Below are 24573 nucleotides of genomic sequence, written 5' to 3' on the forward strand. Positions count from 1 at the left end.
CTCTACCAGCTCTACCTTCAAAATTTCGACTTTTTGAGACTGAGCCTGCGTTTAAACATTATTTATTCAGCTGATATTCTCTACTTATGATGATAATAAAATTATGATGATGACATCAGATCTATGATGAAACAAGCTTAAGAACTGTGCAAGCATGATGGGAGAGACTTCCATTTTCTTGAATTCCCATAATAAGTATGCTGCTGAAATATGAAGTATGCTGAAGAGGCAATAAATGAACGTAGAGTTGTGCTCAGTAAGATGTCGGTCAATGCGCCACCTTTAAATTCAATATTAATTTGAAGTTTTGGTGGTCATAAGCCTCACGTGACAGTTGTTTGTTTTGACACATTTGTAATCTCTTCGAAATACCCAACCTGTACCGGGTCAATCAGTCCCTATCATTCCTTTTGCTTGTTGCGCTGCGGACTCGATTCTCGAGGGTTCTACAGACCGTCTGCGGGCCGAGAGGTGGTTGTGTTTTGTTTTTATCATTTATCGCGCCAATAATGTACACTGTGTATACAGACGATGGCGTAAGCACTGGTTTTTTAGGCTGAGTTGTAATGTCTTGTTTAAAAAAATATATTTAAAATCTACGGTGCTGGCCACTACGATTATTGATCTGTTTTTCGGATGGTTATTCCGACATAATATCAAAGGTTATTTAACGATGACTTTATATCTGATGATTAAAGATAAAGTCCTTTATGAAGTTTCAAACGTGAAACTAAGACCGATAGAGTAACACTACGTTTCTCAGTTTTCGGATATCATCATCATTATTTCAGCCATAGGACATAGGCCTCCCCCAATTATTTCCTTATAATTATCGGATATAGTACCTAGTCTTTGGAAACTTTCATCTATTTATCTTTAAAGTACCTATTCAGTAGCAGCCCTACGACCCTTCCACGGCGTTTACCCGCGTCTTTCAGCGCTCGTCTAAACACGCTTTGTAAGTTTGTAACGCACCTCGTACACATACATGTTCTTGTAAGTCACAAGACTGTAGATACTGCTAGCGTTGGAGGTTGGGGAAATCTGACTGAGTTTAGTTAATGACTACCTTACTTAGATGTACCTATTCTAAGAATGAGAATTATGTTGACTTACTTGACTTAAGGTCCTATGTCCCCTAGATGGGGCAGAGGGCGTCCACAACAGTCCTCCATCGCGTTCGGTCTTGAGCTTCGCGTTTGATCTCGCTCCAAGTCTTGCCGATCTTCTTCGCCTCGTCTGCCACAGTGCGCCGCCAAGTTTGCTTGGGGCGACCACGTTTCTCGTTTTCCTTGGGGGTTCAAATCCAGAGCCTGCTTGGGGATGTGATCGGGATCCCTTCGGAGGGTGTGGCCAATCCAGTTCCAATTATGTTGAAAGTCTATCTATAATATTATGATTTGATATGATGCTTCAAAAGCCACCTCCCTCTCCTCCTCTTTGTAACTCCGACACTACCAGTGAAGATTTATTTTCAATGTTGTTTAGGGCAGTTTTTCAATAGAAGCAGGATATTTTCTAATGCAAAAATGTTATAGTTACATACTGTAAAATGTTATACTGCATAATGTAACTGATTTCTTAGAATCAGTGCTTAGATCCAGCGATCTATTATTTAATATGAGTTAGTATTTCGCGTGTACAACACAAATCGTGTTGCGGGTTTCAAGTAAAAGCCGCAGGGGGCAAAGGTGATTTCGATGAACATGATTCATGGCCTTTATACTTGGAAGGTCAAATGTATCCCTTTAACCCTAACGTAGACCTTACCCACTCTTTGAAATACCAAAACTAATTAAAAAGAAACCGTAACAACCTTGAAACACGTCTCACTATCGCATTACACGCTTGCACATAATGCACAGAGAAATCGCTGCATCGTCTCAACATAGAAACGCACAATATACCAGTCTGTGCGAAATAAAAGAAAGCGCCACAAAACAGCGCGTTCCTTCTTCAATGGGACATTGAAAAGCGGTCAAGCATGAACGGGTCTCGCTCGAGAACCCTTTTTAAAGGCACTCCAACTGTGAATGAGTTTTCGAAAGACTGGCCAGTAAGAATTCGGGCATGGTTTAAAAAAGGTCGTGGAAGAAAACATGAAGGTGGAAAACTAGCGTGAGGTAAGGTCACGCAAGTCACTAGGTAGTGAGATTTTCTATTTAGAATTCTATGTAAGTTTTGTTTTAACTTAAAGTAGATTATAAACTTTACTGTTTTGATCTAACTGTAAAAGAAATATGAAAAAAATCTACTGATAAGTAAAAGTATTAAGTACAGGCAACTTGTAAATAGATTTTACAACAACTTGTTAAAACATACAAGCACAAAAGTGTTGATATAAGTACCGTAATGATAAAAGTTGTTAGATGTGAGTTATTATTTTAATGGTTCAGGAATATTAACTTCCACTGATCTTTCAACAAATCAGTTGTCTTTTGCCCGTTTTTACCAACAATCCCTAATTTTTAAGTGACCCCTATGAAAACAAAATTCTTTATGTGTTACCATAGGGGTCACTTAAAAATTAGGGATTGATGGTGAAAACGAGCATTTGTCTCCCTAAATATCTCACCACGGACCCCCAAAACAAAGCGAATTCCACCGCACGTCGTTACATTCGCCACAATGCGAATGTTTTGTTCGTGTTCTCAACAATTACAGAGCCACGCAGCCTGTGAGGTCGCTTATTACGGAAATTGCAGCTTTCCGACAGGGAATTTAGAAATCAGGGGGAAAATATTCTTATTTCAAGGGAAAGTAAGATGATACTTGACGTTTCAAGTGGAATTTGCTTCCGTGTGTCTGAATTTTATATTTTAAATCATTAAAGAATGATAAACAAGAGTTGGTTCTATGATCTGCGGTCTAACTATACTAAAGCCTAGTGATATTTTGTCTACATTAACCATTAAATCTTTTGCCTAATGTTGATTTTGAACTAGAGGCAAAAGAGATGCTTGTAAATTGTAGTAATACTAGCTAGAAGTTTTCAGACGGCTTAAAACATTAAAACAGAAAGTTTCGAAGTGAAAAGAATTACATGAAAACGATATAATCAAAACAGCAGGTCAAAAGACATGGCACTTTTTAACCGAATCGAAAATCGAATCCGTACAAGAAAAGGCCTTTCAACCATATTTCGACATTACAACCGTCATGTTTTGTGTGTGACAGTTAACTTGCCGCCGTTCCTATAAATACAGATTCCACATCAACTTCCACATAATAACCTCCGAACGGTATCATAACATTATTCCAGAAAATCCTACTATTCACTATGGTCTCCTAAGATCCCTCCAGTAGACTTCATCCCACGACTCCGAATATCCGTCCAAGACTTAGCCTTTTTACCCGACTACACCAGAAGGAGGGTTATGTTTAATCAACAACAGCCTAAGATTAGGAGCACCTAAGCCCCTCGTTTGGAGTCCGAAGCCCTACGTTCCGCTCCGGCGACCACCCCTGTGAATTACTTTCGGCGATTAGGCACTGCCCCTCAAGACAATGTTACATTCCAATTACTATCTACATCTAAACATACTCGTAATGTAGGTAGGGTTCAGAGGCAAGCGATGCGGAACATTAATCTAGTAACATCAGGGAAATAGGATACTTAAACTGGGTTGCATCTTACTTTAACTACAATAAACGTCAAAAATCTGTCAAACTCCTTACAAAACCACCGGTTTAAGTTAAGATGATGGAATTCAGCCTAAATCTAGTTTTTACCCTCAACGGAGAAACTCTTGACCTACTAGAATGATGCTCACGTGATAGCAAACAGAAAAGATGGTGGTATCTAGCCAGGGAAGGAAAATCTCTATCTGCAACAATGAAATTGTAGCAAAGTTTGCTCCCATTGGAAAACATTTGGGTCTGAAACAGGTGTTCTAAACACTAAACCATAGAGGCAGTTGATTGTTTGGTCAAAATGGTCTTCATCATGATCAAAAACAGGCAGTCAGACTTTAAGTTAAACTTTTGCATATTTAATAAGTAGAGACAAATCTTGACCCTTGCAGGATTTGAACTTGAATCCACTCCTCATTTACCACCCAAAGGCAGTAAATTAACTGATTGTTTACTACTGACGACTGTCTGTCCATCATCTTCAACTGTTTATTTTCTAAAACAAACTACGTTAGGTCAGTGCTGCTCAGCGTCAAAATCTCAAAATACCCCCGTTTCCGGCGCGGCGGGAGCGGGTTCGAGTCCCGGCTATATTTAGCGTTAATTATTCCATAACCATTCATGATAGCGACGTTATTAACACTTCTAGTAGCAGATGATTGTTTGGAGATCAAAGAGGATGCTTGTTGTGTTGTCTTTGAAGTGAGTACTAGGAGCACATCAAGCTAAATACTGTGGTATCTATGCAGTTGTAATAGCAGCTATGTTACAACAGAAAATAGTCTCATGTGCCGTTGAACGTAGAAGTTATAGGAATGTGAGATTGTCTTGCTCATAGAGATATACTAGAGAGATGCCAACTAATGCGCTTAGTTCGAAACTCAGTGTAACATTAGAAATTCACACACACAAATAAATCAAAATATGTGCTCATTATCCACTGCGGTATCAGTCAGTACTCAACGTTCGAATAATCTTACTACGCAAGCAATGTAAACTGTTTACATTATGACGTCGCTGCTGTCATCATTGCTGTCACGAGCAATGTGTTCTGTTTTTGGGCATCTTGCTGCGACACCGGCCCCGCCCCCTTGTCACATCTCCCTTTAGTTTCTGTGATCCGTGGTCTTGCTCATAGCTAACCGGGTGTGATGACTGACTATGGCCCGGTTTCTGAATTGAGATTTCCAACTTGAGAGTGCTCATCGTGTACTCTATTAGAAAACGAGTAATATGTTCAAGCCTAAAATCTCTTCAGAAACCGGGCCTAAGAGCGTTTACGCCGTTTGGCGCAAAAACAGTACTTTTTCAACTCGTTACAATCCTTAACCAGTAATATTACAAATATGTTATAGGCATAAATAGTTAGGCAATTTTGTCGTCTAAATAGTTAGTTGAGAAAATTTTGCGATTAGTTTAGTATTTAAGAATTCTATCAAGATAAGTCCACACAGGTTTTGTAAATTTCCACTTTAGCGTCAGTTTACAAGCTGAAATTTGTATAAAAATACTGTGAAAACGATTTAACAAACATTTATATCATATAGCATAGATCCTTGGGCAAATAGTTATCTGAGAAAATTTCTAGATTTAAGCATTTTACAATAAGAAATCACAAATTAAAAAAACGGGAAATACCCAAAAATCAAAGTGATTTTTTCACCAATATTCTTCCTTTATTCAACACAAAAATAGCTTAATATAATAGAAGAATATCTTATCTCAAATATTTACTTTGAAATTTAAAATAATTCATTGTAAATTTTTTTCTATGAGTATTTCAAAAGTACTATAAAACGCCGCGCAAGAATCGTTCAAATTCAGTCCGCCTCGAGGCGTTCCAGAGTGAGGTCACGTCGCTCAGTGCTCTGCTGACATGTGTCACGCGTACGTTGATATTTGACATGTAGCTGGACTTTTATAGTGTATCCGCAAAATCTTGGTGGTAGATTTTGCGATCACGTGGTTGTAGATTTTGCGACAACAAATTCTATTTCAGACGTAATGAGAAATAAAAGTAAGTTATTTTTAGCGATGAAATGAAAACGAATGACGAAAATTTGGAACAGCAAGAGCTTAAGTATGTATACTAATATTATAAAGAGGAATAATACTGATAATTTATTTGCCATAAATAGGTGGTTACAGAATAGTTAATAGGAATGCTCCGCCAGCAGAGTCCACCCAGTTGTAGGGGGAACACCTATTCCAGTCGAAAAATCTTTGCGGTACCTCGGGTTGTAGTTAGTTGGACAGTGACGTCATTTGACGGCCACTTGAAGCTTCTCACCCCTAAGCTTTTGGCTACCGCCGGCATACTAAGTCAGTTGATGCCTAATTTCGGAAGCCCGATTACCGAGTCACCGAATACTTTTGCATCGTGCATTCTATGGCCCTATTGGGCCCGAATATGACACAGAACTGTGTCGTCACGGAGTATCCTACTGCTGTAGTTCGTGGAAACCGCATAGTACTTATCCGCAGACCGTCTATTTCCGGTTGTGGACACTGACTATGTCTCACTGAGGATAAATGGGAAAAAAAATCCTGATAGTCACCATTGATGACGTTGTAACACATATTTATAATAACAATAATAATATTTGTATTGATCTGGTCTTACTTGACTTTGTGACATTTGGGATGTATTTGAAGCGTAAGAATTATAAAATAATTAGAGTTTATTAGTAAACATTCTCTCAGTTATTGTATGCGAAAACATATAATTGGTTTAAAGCTTTATATTCAGACAGTTGATAAGTTACTTAACACTGTTTGTTTTCCGAATGAAGTAAAGTAAAATGAAATAAAAAGATAAAGTATTTTTTCATTTGTCATCCGTGGTGAGAAAGCCTGTAGCTACAACTGGGAAAGTATGTGTTTATACGTCGTCACTGGTGACAATCCATATTATTTATCCTATTTATCCTCAGTGGCGATAACCGAGAATAGACGCCAGTTGCGAGGTGACCAGAGGTCCCAAGGGGAAATGCCTGCACCACGACAGGTGAAAACCGAAAGGTAGAGGCTTGAGAATCTGGGCTCTAGAGTGCTGAAGGGTATGCTTGACCGTCAGCCAAGTTCTACGTCGCACCACAGAGACAGTTCTGCCTGTATTAGAGGAGTGGGTGCGACACATAGGGCGACCCAGGTTCTAACGGGCCATGGGTGCTTTGGGCCATTCCTCCACAGTAGGTATAGGCCGAGTGTATGTATGGTTGTCAGCCACCACTGCAGTCTTGGCTAGGGATGTTCCGATACCACCTAAGTATCGATACCTACTCATTTCGATAATACTCAAATCTTTTTTCGATACTACTTAAATAAGTACTCATAAAGTATCGATAGTTACTGATATCGATACTTTTTGGAACTTTTATTTTGTTTTATTATTTTGAGGGTGCTATCAATGAACGTTGAAGGACAATAATTTAAACAAAATTGAGAAGAAAACAACTATTTATTTATTATAAATGTTTATTAGGCTTATTATTAATTTAAACAAAAAACTCTTCAGCATTAAGATTGCCCAAAAACAGTAACTGTTCAAGGTATTTTGAAGACAATCTGTTCCTTGTTTGTGTCATTGTTGCACCGGCTTTGGAAAAAAGGCACTCGCTAGGAACTGTCCTCGGTTTTTTTTATTGTTTTCGGTTGTTTTGTTGATTCGATTCGATACCAAGTATTTTTGTTTCGATACCGATTATGTATCGCAAAATTGGTTCGATACAATAAATACTTGGTATCGAATCAAAAGTATCGAGTACCTACTCGTATTTATTAGTATCGGAATATCCCTAGTCTTGGCACGAGAGTCACCGCAGACTGACACGCTCCAACAGTGCCCACCCTGAGCGAACGAGCGGCCCCCGGATCGTGTGTTGGCGTGTCATCGATAGATAGATACATTGTTTATTTGTAACACACACTTTTTTAATGCTTTTAACACACACATTATGTATTGCGACCGAGCGCGACGACAGCGCCACGTACAGGTGGGCTATATGGGCAATATTGTCACCGCTGTTAAACAAGAAGTAAGTAAATGATGTGAGAAAGTTTATGAAATCTTGTGTTATTTTACTATATTTGTCAATTTTGAATGATGGTAGTCAGTAAAATTATTGCCAATAACATTAAAATAGTTGTTTTCAGTGAAAATTAGCCTACTGGTGACTAAAATGGGGTTTCGTGCCATCATTATTATCATTTATTTCTTTGTCCTTATATCCACCACATTCTTGGAAATCGATAAAATTCACAGTCGCTTTTCTTCTTGGTGTTATTACAATTCAAAACAACACATCTTTCTTACTAGAACCGTATTTTATCTTAAAAACGATTAGAAAATGTTTACTGCAATATGGATTTGACAGCTCAAGTCAGAGATTAAAATGTCAATTTTAGCCGCAGCGTGCGCTGTATTCGTTTAGGCTACTCCCTCCACCCGGTTTGCACCCTGCCTATAGTTGCTATTTAAACACAATTGTGATTTCTCATAGACTGACATATAATTTTGAAATAAAGACGGTTAGGCAAACAGGGAGTACAACAGACTGTGCAAAGCATGACACGTCGACATTTTTTGTTATAAGCTACTGAAATTTAGGCGCGCTGTGCTGAGATCCCTTACAGCGGCAGCAAATTAACTAGTCACTGTTAGTTGTTAGTTTTTAAATTTGCAATCGTCTGCATTGCATGCCGTGGCAGCCTCTAATTATTTATTTATTTATTTATTTATTTATTTAATGAAAGAAACATACAGCTTTTATATTACATATAGGTACAGGAAAAAGTTTAGTTTATTCATAAGCCAAAAAAGTTTCCAATGTTAATTTGTCAATAGCGAAGACATATTATAAAAAGTTTCGTAGTAATTTAACTAGGTAAGGTTTCGTTCATCAGAAACAAGATAATCCCACTTAAACGTGGTCAACCTTCTTAACATGTGAAGTAAAAACACGCAGAGAACAATTGAATATATCAATGTGACTGTATCGAACATTATGTGTGTTGCAAGCACGAACAAGAAATCTATTCTTTGAATAATTAGTTCTACAAATAGGAACAGAGAAAACTGCATTGGAGCGGGCACTGAGCCTGGGGCACCTGAATGACACTCGGCTGAGAAGGAAGGATGAATCTATGTAGTCATTTAAAATTTTAAACAAAAATACTTGATCCCTATGTTCACGTCTTAATTCTAATGACTGAAGCTGCGCTGAATGATCCCTAAACAAGTATTTAAGTCTTTTTAAGAATTTGTTTTGTATCCTTTCCATCTGATCAATATAAGTGGCATAAATTGGGTTCCATACTGTTGATGCATATTCGAGATGACTTCTTACTAAGGAGTTATACAACATTATATAGGTGTTTATATTTTTAAAATCTTTACATTGACGAAAGACAAAACCCAACATTTTATAAGATTTCGCAGTAACTCTATCAATATGAGACGCCAAGTTAAGTTCATTATCTAGATATACTCCCAGGTCTCTCACCTCGGCCACTCTTTTAATCAGAATGTTATTAAATGTATAATTATAATTAATCGGACGTTTTTTGCGTGAAAAGGTAATAGTATGACATTTATCAATATTTAATTTTAGATTATTAGCTGAGCAATAATCATAAAAATTATTCAAATCGTTTTGAAATAGTAATGATTCTTCAACAGATTTAATGAATGTAAAAATTTTAGTATCGTCGGCGTATAATAATGCTTTGGAGTGAAGAAAACAATTCATGACGTCATTAATAAATATATTAAAGAGAAGAGGGCCGAGATGAGAGCCCTGAGGCACGCCAGATGTGATAGGAACAAAGCTAGAAGTATAGCCCTTTATCGCAACTGCCTGGGATCTTTCGCGCAAGTATGAAGTCAACCATCTCAGGAGATCGCCGTGTATACCTACCCTTCCGATTTTGCTAATCAATAAGTTATGGGAAATTTTGTCAAACGCTTTCGAAAAATCCGTATACACAGCATCCACCTGGAAGCCATCCTCCATAGCTTGCAATGTTAAATCCAAAAATTCACATAGATTAGATTCTGTGGAACGACGAGGTATAAAACCATGTTGATTTGGGATAATTAACGGTTTAATTGCGGGGAAAAGAGAATCGTAAATTATTTTTTCAAAGAGTTTTGGTATTACAGACAATTTGGAGATGCCACGGTAGTTAGCGATATTATGTTTGTCACCATTCTTATGTATGGGCACAATAATAGATTGCTTCCAGATCGAGGGCATCACACCCTGTTTTAGAGACATATTAAATAGCAAAGATAAAGGAACTGCCATAAGCTTATTACATTGCCTGAGAAATGTTGGGTGTATACCATCAGGGCCAGCTCCCTTGGTGACGTCAAGATTCTTTAAATATTTTTCGACAGTGACGCTATCAATGTCCACAGAATTAATAATACAGGCATTGTAATTAAGACAATACTTACTTATAAGCACTGTGTTTGTCTTTTTGGTTGGTCCTAATAAATAAAATTAAATAAAACACAACCAGTGGTGTCTAGACCACTGGTATTTTGTTACAAAGATTATTAGTAATAATTTCAACAGTTGCAACATAGCAAAAGTGACAAAACAACAGAAGATAAAGATGATTGATGAAATCTTTCACCATTACAATTCAATTTTTCAGGTGAACATAAAGCTAAAAATATTCAAAAAATATGTAGTAAAAAAACTTTGATAACTTTCTATTTATTTATTTATTTAGAAAGGTACACCAACAGTACATGTATACTTACACTTTTAAAAATACATTATTTGATAATTAAATTACGTATTTATTTATTTATTAGGATTCATTTATACCATAGCCACGATAGCCGAACGGTGAAGGGGTCGGACTGGCCGACTCGTGATCCGGGGAACGCGGGTTCGGTCCCCGCCGCCGCTCGACTATTGTGGTGAGCTCACTCGTGACACAAGCATATTTAGCTTAGTACGAGGGGCTAACGGGAGTATTAGTAATTTGTGTAATAACAAATTACTAATAATCTTTAAAAAAAAAAATATACCATACCATGATTAAAATTTATAATGTTGGAGTCGGTGTTGGAAGATTTTATAGTTTTTTTGAGCTGTCACTTGACAGCCTAGCACACTTTTACGATGGTGGATCAAAGTAGTTGGGTTTGACTATAGAGCAAGAGAACACGCACACAGTCCCAATCGTTTAAGTGTGAATAAAAATAGCATTGAAATTACCTAAACTTGACATGCCACGCTAGACGTAAACGCTCCTAAGTTAATTAATGACATCTTAACCCTCAGTTTGCATGGTGACTAAAACTTACGTTAAGTGTAAGGTGGAGACCCAGGGACTCCATATTTCAAATGAAGAAAAAATATACTAATACTTATAAAAGTAATATATTTTTTATTTGGTAAACATAATATGGTTAATATACTATTAATTAGAAACAACAGAAATGGAAACATTAATTAAAATTCATTTAAAAAATAAAATTTTCATGAAGTCGTAAAAATCACATAAAAATCGACATAGGCATTTTGTACCTCTTAAACTTAGAAAAAAAATTAACCAAATTTTTCTTTCTCTCTAAATTATGTGGACATAACAGTCTTCTTGATAAATAATATGTAAAATGTTAGAAAAAAATTAACACGAAAAAACGTGCAATGGCTTAGTAACTACTACGAGCAGCACATTGCCTGCCAAACTTTTTCGAACAATACAAGCATATTTTTGTGAAATGAATTTCAAAATAAGCAGTCTTTCTTTTAATTCATCAAAACACATCATCAAAATACAAAATCATCTAAACAAATCTTTCGGGACGTAAGATGTAAAATCCTCTTCTTTTTCTTCATCGTCTGCATTTTCTTCTAGACTTTCTTGCCAGTCCCTCATATCTGAGGCCTCATTTCCATCTAACGTATTGATAAATCATGTATTGTGACTGTTTGATGCTTTTTTGATCCACTCAAACCGTAAATAAACCATAATTTAAAAAAAAAAATAATATCATAATAAAAAACTTTGTTACGCAAAGTGTATGGTGGAGTCCACGGGACTCCGCAAGTGTCAATTACTCAACTTTCTGTGATGCGCACGCAGACGACCTCTCGCCCCCGAGTTGGCCACGACACCAAAGGAAGCTACTCAAGCGCACAGCACTTTATTCGCGTATTGAAAAAAAATATGAACCAAAACAGTTTCACATGGAGTCCCTGGGACCTACCATGCAAATTGAGGGTTAACCAACGACTTAACGTGCCCAGCTCACTGAAGCACAGAAAGGGTTTTTTATTATTGCTATTTCTATTTATTTACATTATCCGGCAGACAGTGGTGACTGAGTTTGTTGCGGCGCTTCTTCTCAGCACTTGCCAAATGTTGGTCTCGAAGCGCTGGTAGGGTAAAAAGATTATGAGACGTAGAGGCTCCTTCAGAGCAAAATATTTGACGATTTGTAGTTAATTATTATTAGTCTATACAAATTAATAAATTTTGACTTTGACTTTAAGGGAGAGGGATGACTTTACGGAGCATAGGTATCTCATGGGACATACGTGCGTTCAAAGTTCGCTATCTATGGGGCTAGGCACCGCAAACTGTACAATAGTGTCACGAGCTGGCAATCAGCTAAAAGCCGTCATGCGAGACTAGGTCCGATTCTGTGATGGCACGTTAAATCGAATTTTCATATCAATAATTTAGCCAAGTACGACTTAGATTTAGTCAATAATTTAATATGTATACCTACCTACTACTAATAAGTAGGTAACTAGTTGGACAAACATTGTAATTTAAACTAATTTTCTATTGCATAATGTTGACTGAAACAACATTTATTTACAGATATTTAAAAAAAGATATAGTTAGACATATTAGTAAGTACTTTACCTAAACTGTTTAATAAACGGTAGAGAGCTCTTGATATAGAGAAGATTTTATTTTATAATAATTATAAATCGTAGTTAATTAACACTTCAGCGTATTTAGCTTACAATTATTTAGCCTTTGCAATTTAAATTGTACGCTAAATACGCTAAAATGTTAATTAACTACGATGTAACTGCGCTTTATGCATTATAAAAAAAATAAGTAGGTACCTATGTCAGAAGAATGTGTCACTCGTAGTTATTGCGAAATAGTAGAGCCAAAAATGCATACAGTTACTTTATTTAATAGCTTTGTTGACATACTCTTTCCTTTCAATGAAGAAAAAAAGCGAATCCGAGTGGACGAACAACCTCGGAATTGAGTCCTACCAGTCTATACAGCCATAGCCGCTGTCAATCAACTGAAAGCGCTGCCCAGCTGTCACTGCGCTGATTAAACACAGGCTTTTCAGTTATTAATCAATACGGCATGCCATTCAGGCTGGAATTCAAAGGACTACAGTATCGCTGTCGGAATTAATTTGGACTGGGCGACAGTTTTGTCAGTTTAGCAACTAAATATGTAATCTAATTTATGAAATTAACAGGCATTTTTAATTAATGTTCGTTCGTTCGTTCGTTCGTTTCAGCCGAAAGACGTCCACTGCTGGACAAAGGCCTCCTCCAAGAATTTCCACGAACGTCAACGTGGAGCGTGCTATGCTCGGAGTTTCCCTACGTGATCGAATCAGAAATGAGGAGATCCGTGGGAGAACCAGAGTGACTGACATAGCCCGCAGAATCGCTAAAATCAAGTGGCAGTGGGCGGGGCACTATGGGACACGATGGTCGCTGAGGCAGGAAAGTTCTTGAGTGGCGACCACGAGCCGGAAGACGTAGCGTGGGCAGGCCTCGTTCGTTCATTTCAGCCAAATGACGTCCACTGCTGGACATAATTAATGTATTGATTAGGAATCACTATTCCTTAGTATTTTAAATATACGCTGTCATGAAAATTGTTTTTCAAAAGTTACTTACTAATTTAACAAAAAAGCAGTGTGATATTCGCAATCAATTAAATTCGGGATGTTTTTGTGCATGCCTAGCAGTAGCATCTAAAGTATTTAATTATTTTTTATTGTGAAATGTCAGAGCATAACACAAAGGACATTGTCAGAAACCGCCTAAAAAACCGCCCAAAAACATTAACCCATCATAATTATTTTCTATTTTTTTTAATACATTAAGCACCCTTTCATTCTAATGGACACTTAAGCATTGAAAAATTAAATAAATAAGTCTTTTAACGTTTATTCTATAATACTATTACAACTTCCGGACGTTTTGGTGCGTGGCATGGTCTAAAACCTATCAAGTTCCATAATTTTTGCCGATAAAATCTGTACGAGGCATTACCGTACTTTATTGCTGGGAGTCCATGTATAGTGATGTTCCTGCGGCCATCATAGACAATAAAATATCGATTTTGAAAATAAAATAAATCGATTAAACTGCTTTGAAGACTAGATTTGCGTTAAAAGCTAAAAAGATATTGACAGTTTGACACTATTACAAGAAGATATCTAAAGTGTCCAACTGGTCGAAGGTCGTAAATAAAATAAAAATAATTAGGACCATAAACTGATATTCATGGTATCATAACTGTAAAAGTGTCAGAATCCGATGTTGAATCCAATGCCAGTTGAAGTGTGAGAAACATATATTTTTTTTTTTATGTGACAGGAGGCAAATGAGCAGACGGATCACCTGATATCAACCTAGTATAGTTGCCAGTCTCTCATAATCTATGCCAATGAGGGTTTTCGCGATTGAAAAATCCGCCAGATGGCAATACGTAGACGTGAGGTCCAAATGCTGCATGATTGGTTATTTTTGACATGACATTGACAGATATCCACCAATCATGCAGCATTTGGACCTCGCGTCTACGTATTGCCATCTCGCGGATTTTTCAATCGCGAAAACCCTCATTCATAGCACATGTATAATAATAGACCAAATGAACTTTTATAGATTGTGAAAGAGAAGATAAAGATTTTATTATTTTATTAAAATCTTGCCACGAGGTAGTTTTTCAGTAGAAACCAGGATTGGATAATCGCTACAGGCAAGTATCAGAACATTTTATAAATATTTTTAATCGATTATATCCATGTGAATCGTTTTAATAAATTGTCATTTTACTTTTTCAATTAAAACTTTTTCAATCCCTAGTCTTGTCAAACTGTCATAATGTCAACAAATTATAAATGTCACGTCAGTTGACTCAATTTCAGTCTTCTGTGCGTTTATTGTATTTTTATTTCAATGAAATAGTGCTAAAGGGTTAGTACTAAAACTGAAAGCCTTTTTTCAGAAAGAAAACCAATGTGGTGCCCTTATTATTCATGCTGTTTGAAAGTTACAAGTCAGTGATACAGAGTTGCCGACATTATAACTCCGTAGTGATACCATACCAAAGAAGAAGTTTTCCTAAACACTTGTGTTGTTTTTATATGTGATCGAATAAAAAGGATTAATTCTACTGCTCAAATGGAATAACTTATCCCAAGAGACCGAATATAAAAAAAACCTCTCCATAGAAATTATCACCATCACGAGGATGTGAATTTTTTTGAGAATTTGATATTGGTCCTGTAAGAAAAGTAGTTGTATTTCAGTAGTAGAATCAACCCTTCTTGTTTCATCAGCAAGAGTAACTATAAAAACGCCCTGTAGGTAGGTATTATTAAGCTAAAGAGTTTGTTTAGTGTCAAAGACTGTCACACAGTGTAACTTAAATTGGCATATTATGATAATGAACATAAAAACTTAAATAAATATTTATGTTAATATTTTTTCTATTTATTTATTTTCCCAAAGCTTCACAGTGACAGCTGAAACAGCAATACTGTTAACAAAACAGTAAAACTAAACTTGGAACAAACTGTTACAAATATGAGGGGTTTAATATTTTACAAATTAAAATAAAACCGCATGTTGCTTTACTTTCTCGTATAGGTAATAAATGTAATTAATGGCTAGATTATTAATGTTACTTTGTTACCCTCAATAGTGAGGAAATCTTATAAAATGGTAACCCTGATTTTTATTGTCATTCAAGTGCTCTTTCTTCGCATAGGCTTCTGTGATTTGGCCAAGGGCCACACACATTGCGATAACATTATGCGACATTGATTTGACAGCAGCGGAGTGAAGTCTTGCGACTATGCAAAATGATACCTGTAATCGTAGCGCATACAGACATAGACGGGGCGGGGCACATAGCTCGTAGAGCTGATGGCCGCTGGGGCAGGAAAGTTCTTGAGTGGCGACCACGAGCCGAAAGACTTAGCGTGGGCAGGCCTCCCACTAGGTGGACCGACGATCTGGTGAAGGTCGCGGGAGGTGCCTGTATGCGAGCGGTGCAGGATCGGTCTTCGTGGAAATCCTTGGGGGAGGCCTTTGTCCAGCAGTGGACGTCTTTTCGGCTGAAACGAACGAACGAACGATACGTATTACCACTATTTACCAGACATTACTATTTATTGCATACTCGCCGGATTACACGTAGGAGCACGCGCGTAACAGCTTCGGCCTTGCATTATTATAAGATCTTGTTCCGCCCTTTTACGAACTTCCTCCGTGAGGATATCCCCGCCGAATTCTATGATGAACCTATCAAAAGTCATATTCTGCAATGTCAACCCACCACAAGGTGGACCGACGACCTGATAAAGGTAGCGGGAAGGCGCTGGATGCAGGCCGCTACCAACCGTGCGATGTGGAAGTCATTGGGGGAGGCCTATGTTCAGTAGTGGACGTCCTGTGGCTGAAATGATGATGATGATGAAGAAATGAATGAAAATGACAAATCTTCGAACGTGTATAATACCGTGCCAAACTATTGCCGTTTTTGTTGTAAAGATCATGCAGCGCTACTTGCGGATATTATTGGAAAGAAAACTATGTGGGCTCTAGATCTGAAGCCGCTTTAACGAACACGAAGTGCTCATACAATGCGGCGTATTTTCTTCCAGTCTTTAGTCAGGACTTTAGTCGAATTAAAACCCCGGTTGAACGTGATATAGCCGCACTAGAATACGATGCTTTTTTGCATAATCGCAAGACTTCGTTCTGGTGTCGACCGAATGTTATCATGATGTATGTGGCCCAGGGGTTACCGTAGCCGCTAAGGTTTGAAACTTCTTGCTTAAAATATTGTAGTCTTTGGCATAGACTACGATGGTAGTCATGGAGATAGGAGTTTGTTATCTCGTGTCAGATGTAAATGGTGAAAAGAAAACTCATGATTCGTGGTATTTTTATGTAATATGTAGGTATTTTATAAAAGTGGAACCCCGAGTGATCTCCAAAACCCATTCTATTATTATATACGATTCGGCTTCGATATCTATAATACAATAGGAGTTTATTTCATGTGTCAGATGACAAGGGTGGAAACAACCTACGATTCATGTTGTTTATTTACGTGGGCATATTGTAAAAGTGGAATGCCGAGTTGTATTTCTAAAACTTGTTCTATTATTTTATACTATTTGGCTGCGACTCGGCGTGACGACAATACAAAACATTTTTCGCGAATCGGTGTTCATACATTCACACAATACATTAGACGCCATGTTGTCATAAACGACATATTATAAAATCGCTGTGATTTAATATTCTTAATCATTAATTTTATGGCAAGTGTCCATCAGGAATCATTGTTCTTACACACAGAATCGTATTATTTCGCTTTCGGGTAGTAATATGTCAAAATTGTTGGTTCTTTAGGCGAACAATGTATGGAGAACGAACATTGTCCTTTGACAAAAACAAATGCAGACTCTTACGCGAATATTTTGAAGAAAATCCTGCTGTTCCTTTTTTTCGCGTTTTCTCCAGGAAACCACCGTTTTCCGCGAACATCGAGTGGCTGTACAAAGCTGCCGCAATCAGCTAAAAGCTACGGAGTGCTAAAGCTCTGCTCTTATAGAAATGCGACAGGTTTCCCGGGAGCTTTGCTTAATTTGCCGCCAGCTTTAATGAAGGGGCTAAAGAGGAAAAAAAACATAAAATGTAGAGTCAAAATAAAATACGACTAATTAGAAGTACTAGGTTTTTATTGGTTACTGTATTAAACGAATCAAAATACGACATCAAAAAGAATTATAATTTTGTTTACATTTCTCATTAGTTTTTTTCGCTACTTAACCAGCAAATGCTTCGGTTTGTCTCAAAGGTAGTGAGAGAAAAATAGTTATTTCAAACTTTACTAAGCTGCTCTTTTTTTTCTTAGTATTTAAAATGGCCTTTATGTATCTAAAAACAAATTGTATGGTAGGTAATTGTGTTTAAGACCAGGCTTCGTAATTCAGTAAGTAACTACACTAACCGGCCGACCTACAACAGTCTCTATATTTTACACCATCAGCTAGCTGTTAGTAGCCCATAGAATCTCTCTACCAAACTTCTTGCACACGAAGTGTTAACAAACCGTCTGTCCTCCAAAACAAACAGATCGATGGGGTTAGTCACAAAAACGACCATTGTTCCATGGGGACATTGGCATGCAGCGCGCGTCGACGTGACCCGTGGGTGCAAGTAACGTGACACTGGTATTGGTATCATACCGGGATATATGGTATTAATTCCAAAATAGTTATCATAATGGGTGTGTTGAAATTTAACACAACATAACTTTTTGAGAATAAGAAGATTTTTTAACTTTAGGCAACAATAGCCCAAAAACGTTTGAACGTGAACGGAATTGGTGCTGGATTAGCTGATCCGAGGAACGCGGGATCAAACCCCGTCGTTCGGTAGATTATTGTGGTGAACCCATTCGTAACACAAGCATATTTAACTTATAACGATGGATTACCGAAAGGAAAAAAGTAAAAAAAGAAAATCTAGTTTTTTCTACTGATCTAATTTTCAGTCCGTCGCCATAACCACAATGCTAACAGTATCATTGTGTTTCGCCAGTTACTCCTTGATTTAGGACCTTCTGCCTGATCATCACTTTTCATCAAGAGCTTAGGTAGCTGTAATGCTTGACACCGACGCAAGATTTAGTAAGAGCTTTTATAATGTATGCTTCCATAACATCTGTTATTCTTTACTTAGTGAAAGGCATGTCTGCAGAACAGTTTAAGTCAGTAACAGGGTCTTCTACTTTGCCTGGACATATCCCATTTTATTTGGGCTCGACCTTCCGTATTATGCGTCTCCAGGCGGCTCGGTCCTGGGTCGTCTCTTTGTTCTTAATCCTAACCGGTATCACATACAACTTTGATTGATTACCTACCGGTGTACCACAACACTAGCCCAGCATTTTCTATCAGTAGCCCGGTAATACGCGTTATGGATTTACGCCTGTACCGTCGAAGTGTGAAGGATACGCGCGTGTATGGAATAGCGATCGCTTGTTACTAAGTTAGCTTCCTATTGACCAGAAATTAATATATCTTTCGCGTTTATCGAATCTATTCGTCGAAAAGGATGGGACGATAACCTAAGTCTATGTCGCGAAACCGTTGCAGACAGCAAACATGTAAATGGACGAATTAATGTAGGTAGTGAATTAAGATGATGCACCTAATGACTTCTAAAAAAATATTTAGGAGGAAGTTTTGTTTTGATTTGACAGCTCATTTAATCGGCTAAATACATTAATAATCTGTCCTTATATTGCAATAGAAAAAAAAATTTGCTTCGTGAGCCAAAATTTTTAGTTTATTTTTTCTTCCTGACTTTTAGGTAGCCCGTAGGATAACAATTTATCAATCTTATCAATATGAACTTTTTCTCAACACCCAACGGTCTACTTATTCCCAAATTACATGGTCAGATTCACCCAACTGGAACTAAGCGTCAAAAATCTAATTCTTCGGTAATATTTCCTGGGATAAAACATAATCTTAAAAATAGATAACGAACAAAAAGTTTCAATAATAACCTCCTTTCAAGATTCTGATAGCGTGGGAATTTTCATTCATAAAACGGATTGAATTACACGATTAGTTAAACAATGTTTTTGAAACACAAAAGGGGATAATGCTACTTAACAAGATTGCTGATGATTAGAATAAGCCAAAAATGTTTAATGATAAAATACCCTATGACTTAATAATTTGTGAACGTTCTTCTGGTAGAAAAATTTTGGATACTGAAATACTAAAGCCACTCCAGCGCGTGTTTTGCCCTACACAATCAACAAAACATGTCAACATTCTGCTAAATTGTCTACACATAACATTGTTTCACTACGTACGTGTTTTCCACCAGATGTGGATTTTTTTTTATTTATTTTTTATTTATTTATTATTAACATTATTTAGCCATTACATTTAATTTCAATAGTGTCTTAAATCCTCTTGAGGTTTGTCCAGACACTATTGTTCTCTATACAAATAAAAGAAACGTTTTAAATATTGTTGATGCAAACAAAAATGTACTGTTAAGTAATGAAACAATGTCAATTTGTTGAATGTTGACATGTTTCTGTTGATCAAAACACATTTGGAGTAGTTGAGGTTTTGAACAATCTCTATAAAAAAACCAGACAGAATTATAGGTCCATGAAATATTGTCGTTATCAAAAATTAAATTAAATGTTTTCTCAGAAAACATCCAGATCTTAGATAACTTTAGTAAAATATGCTCCCTTTTGTTCCCAGCGTCGTCTGACCCAGAAATACAGCATCGCAGTAGGAGTGCCGACCCTGGTCATCAGAGGCCGGGCGGTCCGGGACGCCCTCCTCGCCGACCCCCTGGGAGAGCGGTTCCCCTGGCCTGCCCCCCCTCTGCAGGAGGTCCTGAGAGGCGTCCAGCTCCAGGGTGACGGACATACCAAGCTGTATGAGGAACTGCCGCCGGATTCAGTGCGCGTGTTCTATTTTGCTGCTCATTGGGTAAGTTAGACCTTTAAAAGTTAAGTAGAAACGTTAAAGGATGAGTTGACTAATAGCCCATGGGAGAGCGGTTCCCCTAGCCTGCCCCCCTTCTGATGTAATGTAGAAAGGTTAACTACACCAGGCAGTTTGCCAACAGGGAGAGATGATGGGAGTTCGTGCGGAGAGCTCTATTCGCTTCAAGGGGAGGCCGGGGAGAGCTGTACTGTTACACGCTTCTGTATTTCTTTTAATTTCTCTGAACCTAAGACCATTTATCGAGGCAACTTCACGAATTCGTTGCTCTTTCGACACTCCAAGCTTGCTAACTGTCATAAGCACAGAAAATCGATTTTGTCACAACTCAGCTCTGTTACAACTCTCCTCGGTCACCCCTACAATAGACATGGAAGCCTCAACCCTCAACCTCCTGTGTAGCCAGGATCTACAGCTTGACCGCCAATAAAAACTCAACCAGTGAAGGTCAAGTTTCTTTACCTACTACAAGGCAAGGATTCCTTACATCTTCTGCTGTTATCTTAAAGAAAGTAACTATTTTCCGTAACCCTATGTCTAGTGAATGTTCGTCATTTGTTTCAGTGCCCGCCCTGCCGAGCATTCGCCCCGAGCCTGTGCTCGGCACTCGCGGCGGTGCGCAAGCGGCGCGCCAAGTACGCTAACACGCAGCTCATACTCGTCTCTAGTGACAGGTCAGTTTAGATATTTAACCCTTTATACAATAGTGGGAAAATAGTTCCCATCATATTTTGAACTTTACTCCGTTGTTTTAAGGTAGGGTTGCCATCCGTCCGGATTTCCCCGGATTTGTCCTAATTTAGAGGGTGTCCGGGGAGCGTCCGGGCAGGGTTTTATTTATTATCCGGGTATAAAAAAATTAAATCTTGGGCCAATGCCGGGCAATGCAACTAAATTTTATAAAAACCTGTTGACATAGGGTTCTGGGCCCCAAAATCCGGGGTTTTCACGCGTCTTATCCTGGTTGTCAAATTTTGAGATGGCAACCCTATTTGAAGGTCCAAAATCAATGAAAAATTTGGACTCGTTAAGCCCGCTTATTTATGGAAATGCTTAGCAAAGCTTGTAGGTATTATGAGTATAATCACACATGTCTATTTTTTTGGAAATACATACATAGGTATTAGTTATTACACATAGAAAACATCCAGACTATTCCAGACCAATGCAAAGGCAAACAGTCAAGGTCATGCACGTAAATGTGCGGGGATCGAACCCGCGACCTCAGGCTTAGTAATTCAGTACGCGAAAGCGAACCCTTTAGAAGTTATGAATTAACAGCTTTGGACTTCTTATTTTTAGATAACAGTAACACAGCACTGTCGACAAAATGTTCAGCAGTTTGGCAGATTAGTATTAAGTAAAATCGATGTTACTTTTATGAGATAAAAAATTAAAAAAAAAGATACCCTAAAAATAACACTAAGTACCTACTAACAATAATCGATTAATGTATGTAACGTACACTTGTAAGGAAGTGTACGTTTCCAAAAAATGTCGTTGTTAGAGATAACTGAATTTAATAAACAGTACATTATTAGAAAACCCTTATAAGTTGGGAAAAAAGCAAATGATACCGCGATCTAAAACCAGACAGCGCCATCTATTGGTGAGCGCGCATAAACTTATATTTTCTCTAGCTAACGCGTGTTTGCCCTAAACCATTATGGATGGGTGCGAAGTATAAGGTGGGGGAACCACGAAACGATCGCAGCGCGCGTCATGGCCAAAAAAGAAACTTTCTGTGGCGGACGCTGTCACTTTTTACTAGCGAGATTTACGTTTTTAGTAAATAAACATGAGTCACGAAGCTTGCTGCGTAGTTAATTGCAAAAACAATGGCAGAAATAGTGATAAAAAATTCTACAAACACCTACTAATGGTGTAATACATTTATATTACGTACTTCAACAAAAATTGCAAAAACAGTAAACAACTGCTGCTATATTCAAGGATGTTTTGTATGGCGTTGATGTCACTGAAGTTTGTCGAATAACATGTGCTTTAATGGTGTGCATCATAGCATCTTCATATTTAATTTCTTTTACATCTTGCACATGTTGAGCTAAAACTAATTGTTTTCCTTTCAATGTTGTTTGTGGTTGGAAAATGATGTCGTGTGTGATTGGTCGGAATCCAGTTTTTATGATTAATTTGGCCATGTTTAACTGAAAATACATAAAAGGATGGATTATTGAGAGCACAAGCACTCATAAAATTCGTCTGCTATTTACATGAAATGCGTTATTCGATGAAATGGCAATGCCAGATTTTGTATGGAAAGTGGCGTCTTTTTTTTTTCGCGCGGCCATCGACCAAACTTTGTTTTTTGATTACAAAATTGTGTAATAAACCAAACTTACTATGGCATGTATACCTCTAAACTCAGTCTGAACTGAGTTACGAGCAATAGACGTTTGATTATTTTCATACTAGATTTGCTTTTTGTGCGCAAGTTTTGTAAGAAATTGCAACAAAATATTGCGCTATTTTTTTATTGCGCTGATTCTGCTCCATACTGATGTCTGGAGCCTTTAATGGATGATATTGTTTGTTTACACATACAATCTCACTATTTTGTTGCAATTTCTTACAAAACTTTGCGCGCAAAAAGCAAATCTAGTATGAAAATCATCAAACTTCTAATGCTCGTAACTCAGTTCAGACTGAGTTTAGAGGTATACATGTCATAGTAAGTTTGGTTTATTACACTATTTTGTAATCAAAAAACAAAGTTTGGTCGATGGCCGCGCGAAAAAAAAAAGACGCCAATTTCCGGCATTGTCTTTTGCTTATTTCTTTACTTAGATACTTCTCATGACGACAGCCATGAAAAATCCGTAATGTACTAAGCGAAATCTATTGATCTTACCTTATATAGATTTAAAATATTTATTGGAATAAATGTAAATTACAATATTTAATTAAAATTGTTCGTTTGTAAATAACTCGTCGTAATGACAGCCGGGCATTTGACATTTCGAAGGCCACCGTATTTGCAACCGCTAGTTGGCGCTGTCATCGCGCACCCAGCGATAACATTCAACATTTTTGTCGGCTATTTTGTTGAATGTTGACGTTTTTGTTGATTGTGTAGGGAAAAACACGCACTATTACACGTATTTCAAGAAATTATTGTCTACATAAATGTATCAACCAACAATTATTATTTTAGCTCGCTTACTTAGAGGCCCCTTACCACCCTTGCATCTAAATCTAATCTAATCTAATAGTATATAAAAGGAGAAACTGACTGACTTAGTGACATATCAACGCACAGCCTAAACGGCTAAACGTAGGCACTTGAAATTTGGAAGGAACGTAGCTTAGGTAGGTACCGTAGAGGTGCACTAAGAAAGGAATTCCCGAAATTCCCACGGGAACGGGAATTAGCGGGAAAATCTTTTTGTATGAAAAATCTAAACCGCTTAAGTTAGACGCTTGAAATTTGGCATGCAGGTACCTTAGTAAACTTAAGGCTTAGTTACAACAGGATATTGCAAAATTCTCACGGGAACGGGAATAGCGGGAAAAAAAATTTGTATGAAAAAATCTAAACCGCGTAAGATAGACGCTTGAAATTGGGCATGCAGGTACCTTAGTAAACTTAAAGCTTAGTTACAACAGGATATTGCAAAATTCCCACGGGAACGGGAGTTAGCGGGAAAAAAACATTTGTATGAAAAAATCTAAACCGCGTAAGATAGATGAAGGGGGTAAAACGGGATCCACGCGTACGAAGTCGCGGGCGGCCGCTAGTTTTTTATATAGCTTTAAATAGCTGAACTAGGGATGTTATGGATATGTAGTTTCGGTTATGGATACGGTTACGGATATCTGTGCTTTAGAATGCAATTTGCAATAGTTGTCCAACACGGTTCATTCATGGAACTTTACATCGAATAAAAAGTACCTATAATCTATCTATATACATCTATACATATAAATAAAAATGAATTGCTGTTCGTTAGTCTGATTAAAACTCGAGAACGACTGGGTCGATTGAGCTGATTTTGGTTTTAAAATGTTTGTCGTAGTCCAGGGTAGGTCTAAACGGTGAGCAAATAAGGAAAAATTGCGATGGCTTATTTGATGCCTTTAAGGCGGAACAGAGTTCGCCGGGTCAGCTA

The 24573-nt window shown here is 37.6% G+C and overlaps 1 protein-coding gene and 1 long non-coding RNA gene across 2 annotated transcripts in view; both read left to right on the forward strand.

Moving 5' to 3' along the window:
- The window catches only part of LOC135082033 (uncharacterized), a 194883-nt gene that overhangs the window by 89489 nt on the left and 80821 nt on the right, over positions 1-24573 (forward strand). The window lies entirely within an intron of this gene.
- The window catches only part of LOC135082383 (uncharacterized), a 67163-nt gene that overhangs the window by 10414 nt on the left and 32176 nt on the right, over positions 1-24573 (forward strand). Inside the window, exons 2-3 of the mRNA XM_063977178.1 lie at positions 20195-20428; positions 21008-21117. Coding sequence (XP_063833248.1) covers positions 20195-20428; positions 21008-21117 — 344 coding nt within the window. The remainder of the gene's footprint in view (positions 1-20194; positions 20429-21007; positions 21118-24573) is intronic.

The sequence above is a fragment of the Ostrinia nubilalis genome, chromosome 21, assembly GCF_963855985.1.
Source record: "Ostrinia nubilalis chromosome 21, ilOstNubi1.1, whole genome shotgun sequence".
Lineage (NCBI taxonomy): Eukaryota > Metazoa > Arthropoda > Insecta > Lepidoptera > Crambidae > Ostrinia > Ostrinia nubilalis.